Genomic DNA, 6376 nt, shown 5'->3' with positions numbered 1-6376 from the left:
GACATTTCATCAAACATATAGAGTGCAATACAAGTAAACATTATTAAATGCAAGAATTAAAGGAATCTACAACTACAACAACAAGAGATCAACAATAGAAAAGCAATGAAGAACAATTATCATGAATTACTTCTTATTGAATTGAAAGAAAATGGAAGTAGCAATAATAGATCTATAACAAAGTATAAGAACAATATAAAGGAAATTACAACAAAAGAGTAGAAGAATGATGAATGTAACAACAATGAATTGGAAAGTAGAAGTAGAAGAGAAAATGAATCAAAACCTAGATCTAAGAACTAAACCTAATCCTAATTCTAGAGAGAAGTGAGAGCTTCTCTCTCTAAAACTCTAAACTAATCCTAAGTATATTCTATATTCTTGATTAATGCCTTCCCCTTAATCCTTCATCCTTTTATTCCTTTCCCTTAGCAATTGGCGCCAAAAATGGGTTCAGAAACCCTCTTAAATCGCCAGGCACGTGTTGCATTAATGAGGTCATGTGCTGTCATCGACGCTTGCGCGCACGGTACGCGTGCGCGTCCCTGGCTTGTTTCGCAATGTGCGCGCGAGCGCCTTGTGCGCGTGCGCGTGCATGGCCGAGATCAATTCTTTGGCTTTTTGTGCTTCTCTCCACTTGCATGCTTCCTTTCTTGCTCCCTTGATCCAATCTTTGCCTCCTAAACCTTAAATCACTTAACAAAGATATCAAGGCATCTAATGGAATCAAGGTGAATTAAATTTATTTATTTTAAGACCTAAAAAGCATGTTTTCATTCTTAAGCACAATTAAAGGAGAAGTTATAAAATCATGCTATTTCAATGGATAAATGGGGGTAAAAGGTTATAAAATCTCCTAAATCAAGCACAAGATAAACCCTACAAATGGGGTTTATCAGTAATACTTTTAACTATAGTGGAAATTCCTCCATTGTTGTGGAGGAGACTGGACGTAGGTTGCATAGGACAAGACAACCGAATCAGGATATATGCTGGTGTTAGCTTTTCTATTCTCTGCTGTGTTCTGTTTTTTTGATATTCATGAGACAAAAATAAATTGTCTCATAAATTTCTGCTGCTGAGTACAAACAGAATCAGATTTGAAAGTTTTGTTTAAAAAGGGTTATAACAGCTACGAAAAGGAAGGCATAGATTCAACCCCCCTTCTCTAAGCTTACCACAACCTTCGATTAGTATCAAGAGCTAAGGTCTCAAGAATCAAGCTTAACCGCTTGGAGCAAAGATTCAATGGCGAACAACTTGGGCACAACCACTATTGCCTACACTCTCACTGAAGGCCAATCAAACAACCGGCCACCTTTCTTCAACGGGAATAACTACTCCTATTGGAAAGAAAGGATAAGGATCTTCATCCAATCCATTGACTACAACATATGGAAGATTGTTATGAGCGGTCCCAAGATCCCAACAAAAACAAGTGCTGATGGAGTGGTGATTCCAAAAGAAAAAGCTGAGTGGAACGAAGATGACAAGAAGAAGATAGAGCTGAATGCTAAAGCAATCAACCTTCTTCACTGTGCTATCAGTTTTGAAGAGTACCGGAAGGTGTCTAGATGCAAGACAGCTAAAGAAATCTGGAAAAAGCTCCAGGTTACACACGAAGGCACTAAACAAGTCAAAGAAACGAGGATTGATATGCTGCGAAAAGAGTACGAGATGTTCAGCATGAAGGATGGAGAAAGCATTGATAAAGCGTTTGAGAGATTCTCAATCATAATCAACAACCTTGATGCTATAGGTACAAACTATGCAGAACAAATCTTGATGAGAAAACTCCTTAGAAGCCTTACAAAAGAATGGGAAAACACTGCCACTGTCCTAACCGAGAGCAACAACATAAGTCCCATAACCTATGATGAGCTGAGAGGAAAACTCCTTGCTTATGAAGCCACACACACAAACACAGACTCAAAGAAAAAGGGAATAGCCCTCAAGTCACAGATAGAACCAAAAGAGAGTGAGTCTAGTGATGGTATTTCAGATGATGAGCTTTTGTTTTTTGCTAGGAGATTTAGAAGGATGATGAAGAACAAGGGCAAATACAAGGGTTCAAGTTCAAAGGACCACAAGTTCGACCTAAGCAAGGTGACGTGCCATCACTGCAAGGAGGCTGGACACTTCAAGCTAAACTGTCCAAAGCTCAAGAAGGAGGACAAAGGAAAGAAGGAAAGGAAGAGAGTACTCATGGCAGCTTGGGAGAATCTTGAAAATGACTCAAATGAAGAAGAAGAATCTGAATGTGAAGACAAAGATTGTTTCATGGCTGGAAACAACAATCTTGATGAGGTAAATTACTATGATTTAACCATAGATGATTTACATACTATTACTGATGATCTCACCTTAAATACATCAAAACTGCTAGATAAATACAATGAGTGCAGATCTGAAAGAGATGTGTTAAGAGTTGAAAATGATTTTTTGAAAGAAAAAGTGAAGGAAACTGAATGTGCTCTGGACATTATTGAAGAAAACAGATTTTTAAAATCTGAACTTGAAAAATTAAAAGGAAAGCACATTATAGATCCTTCTCATGAGTTAATTGCTGAAAATGAAAGATTAAATGATATGATTAAAAGGCTGAATGGTGACTTAGCAAAATTTGCTCAAGGTTCAAGTAACTTGGACAAATTACTTGCAAGTCAAAGACCATTGTTTGAAAAATCTGGTTTAGGCTACATAGCCAAGGAAGATGCAGTTTCCAATATTTTTTCTATAAAGTTTGTGACTTCTTCATCAAATACAAAAAATACATCTAGCAAATCTGGTATTGAATATGTTTCAACTCTTGAAGAAAAATGTGATGAAGTATACCCAAGTGAAACTGAGCCTTCACCAAGAACTGATCCAAGCTCAAACCGGCCAGGTTTGGGTTACATTTCGAAAAATAAGGCTGCTTTCAAGAAACCAATTTTCTACAACCTAACCTCATTTTCGAAAAATCCAGAGAGTTTCAAAAATTTTGGTGAAAATATTTTTGCAAAGAGGAATAATTATAACAAAAATCAGTTTGTCAAAAAAAATCCATCTCCTCCAAAAACCAGAAAATTTCAACCATTTAATCACTTCAAGCAATATAACTCACCTCAATTTTAGCAACACACATAAAAAAATTATTGTGTTAATTGCAAGAAATTTGGTCACTCATATGCACAATGCTTCATTGAAAAGAGAGTTGTAGAAAACAAAGTTTACAATGTTGTTTGTGATTTCAATGCACTTGGGCAACCAAGATGGATTAACTTCAAATGATCCAAATTAATTTGGATACCTAAGGCTACTTGAAACTCTTCATGCAGATTTTCCTAGCATCCAAGAACAAAAAAGACATGTGGTACATGGATAGTGGATGTTTAAGGCACATGACTGGAAGGTCAACTTACTTCATCAAACTAAACAAGTATGATGGAGGTTTTGTGACCTTTGGAGATGATGGTAAAGGTAAAATCATTGCTGTTGAAAAAGTAGGTAATGAGCAATCAACTTTCATTGATGAGGTACTTTTAGTATGTGGTTTGAACCACAATCTTTTGAGTATAAGTCAGCTGTGTGATTTAGGATATTTAGTGACTTTCAAAAGATCTGAATGTTGTGTTGTGAATGAAAAGACAAATGAAGTGATGCTTGTTGCCAAGCGTTTTAATAATATGTATGGACTTACTCTTGATGAACTAAAAGATCAAAATGTAGCTTGTCTTCACTCTAAAGAATTTGAAAAGTGGTTATGGCACAAGAGATTAGGCCATACAAGTATGTTTCAAATAAACAAACTTGTAAAGAAAGAATTAGTAAGAGGTCTTCCATTGATAAAGTTTGACAAATACATCACTTGTGATGCTTGCCAAATGAGAAAACAAACAAAAAGTTCTTTTAAACCAAAGGAAGACATCTCTACTAAAAGACCACTTGAGTTGCTACACATTGATTTATTTGGTCCAACAAGAACTCAAAACTTAGGTGGTAAACATTATGGTTTAGTAATTGTGGATGACTATACTAGGTTTAGTTGGGTTTTATTTCTTGCACACAAAAATAAAGCCTTTTCAGTCTTTGAACCTTTTTGTAAGAAAATTCAAAATGAAAAGGATTTGAAAATCTCTTCTATAAGAAGTGATCATGAAACTGAATTTGAAAATAATTTATTTGAATCTTTTGTGAGAAATTTGGAATATCTCACAACTTCTCTTGTCCAAGGACACCACAACAAAATGGTGTGGTGGAAAGGAGAAATAGAAGCATACAAGAGATGACAAGAGCTATGCTTTGTGAGAGCAATGTTCCAAAATTTCTTTGGGATGAAGTGGTCAACACGGCTTGCCACATTTTGAATAGAACAATCATAAGGAAATTTTTGAAGAAAACCCCTTATGAACTTTGAAAAGGTTACCACCAAACTTGGACTACTTACACATCTTTGGATGCAAATGTTTTATTTTAAATAACAAGGATAATTTGGGTAAATTTGATCCAAAGGCTTGTGAGTGTTTGTTTGTAGGATATTCCACAACTAGTAAAGCATATAGGGTTTATCATCAAGATGCTAGGATTATCGAGGAGTCCATACATGTTACATTTTGTGATACTAACTTGGTACAAAGCATTTTGGAAGATTGTGATGCAGAAAATCAAGCTCAAAAGGAAGTTGAAACTGGGCAAAATCAAGAAAATAGAAATTCTGTTCAACTTGACCCAGAAACTACAGTTGCTAAAAATTCGAGAGACAATTCCATTTTATCTCATGAATTTGAGGGAGATCCTGAAGACAGCAGCACCCAAAGTCCCTTGGTAACTGAATCTGCCTCCAAGTCCACCAGACCTCGTGAATGGAGATTCTTGAAGAATTATCCAGAGGAATTTGTCATTGGGGACATCTCACAAGGGGTTAGAACTCGGTCATCTACTAGAAAGGCAAATGAAGGTTCAAACATTGCCCTTCTCTCACAAATAGAGCCTCAAAATGTTAAGGAAGCCCTCAGTGACCCTTCTTGGGTTAAAGCAATGGAGGATGAGCTTCTTGAGTTTGAGAAGAACCAAGTGTGGACTTTGGTTCCAAGACCGAGTGGAAAGAAAGTGACCGGCACCAAGTGGATATTTCGAAACAAGTTAGGAGAAGATGGTAGCATTGCAAAAAACAAGGCAAGGCTTGTGGCACAAGGATATGACTAAGAAGAAGGAATAGACTTTGATGAATCCTTTGTCCCCTGTTTTCCGAATGGAAGCCATAAGACTTCTCTTAGCCTATGCTGCATTTTGTGGTTTTAAATTATATCAAATGAATGTGAAATGTGCATTTTTTAATGGTGTGATAGATAGAGAAGTGTATGTGGTGCAGCCACCTGGTTTTGAAAATAAAGAGCATTCTAATCATGTTTTCAAACTATCTAAAGCTCTGTATGGTTTAAGACAAGCTCCTAGAGCTTGGTATGAGAGACTTTGAAAAGAGGCACCACAGACACAACTCTATTTATCAAGAATTTTAATGATTCTTTTATTCTAGTCCAAATATATGTTGATGACATTATTTTTAGATCAGCAAATGAATTCATTTGTTCTGAATTTGGAAAACTCATGACAAGTGAATTTGACATGAGTATGATGGGTGAACTTAATTTTTTTCTTGGGCTGCAAATTAAACAAACTGAAAATGGTATTTTTATTCATCAAGAGAAGTATGCCAAGGAATTAGTTAAGAAATTTGGTATGGAAAATGCCAAACCCATAGGAACTCCCATGCACCCAAATTCAAAATTAGATAAGGGAGAAACTAAGAAAGATGTAGATGAGACTAGGTATAGAGGAATGATTGGTTCTCTCATGTACTTAACATCCTCTAGACCCGACATTGTGCAAAGTATTGGATTGTGTTCAAGGTTTCAATCCAAACCTAAAGAGTCACATCTTTCAGCAGTTAAAAGGATCATTAGATATGTTCACGACACATCTGATTTTGGTCTTTGATATCCTAAGATTGATGATTTTTCTGCAGTTGGTTATTGTGATGCAGATTTTGCTGGTGATAGAGTTGATAGAAGGAACACTTCAGGCCTATGTTGTTTCCTTGGAAAGTCCTTAAATGTTTGGTCAAGTAAGAAGCAACCAACAGTGGCCTTATCCACTGCAGAGGCTGAGTATATAGCTGCTTCTTCTTGTTGTTCTTAGTTTTTATGGTTAAAAACACAGCTTGCTGGTTACAAATTAAATGCTGAAAATATTTTCTTGATGTGTGATAATATGAGTGCCATCAATATTTCTAAAAATCCAGTTCTGCACTCTAGGACTAAGCATATTGAAGTGAAATTTCACTCAATAAGAGAACATGTCCAAAAGGGAGATATTAGTATTCAATTTGTTAAAT

General features: G+C 36.0%; 1 protein-coding gene across 1 annotated transcript; it reads left to right on the top strand.

The window, feature by feature from the left end:
- Positions 1 to 1248: 1248 nt before the first annotated feature.
- Positions 1249 to 5187, top strand: LOC130933914 (uncharacterized). Its single transcript, XM_057863515.1, has 5 exons — positions 1249 to 1438; positions 1548 to 1611; positions 2028 to 2307; positions 2743 to 2887; positions 4643 to 5187. Exons 1-5 carry the CDS (start codon positions 1249 to 1251, stop codon positions 5185 to 5187), a joined length of 1224 nt encoding a protein of 407 aa, XP_057719498.1.
- The last annotated feature ends 1189 nt before the right edge of the window (positions 5188 to 6376 follow it).

Source organism: Arachis stenosperma, chromosome 6, assembly GCF_014773155.1.
Source record: "Arachis stenosperma cultivar V10309 chromosome 6, arast.V10309.gnm1.PFL2, whole genome shotgun sequence".
Lineage (NCBI taxonomy): Eukaryota > Viridiplantae > Streptophyta > Magnoliopsida > Fabales > Fabaceae > Arachis > Arachis stenosperma.
This window is presented reverse-complemented; position numbering and strand designations above follow the sequence as displayed.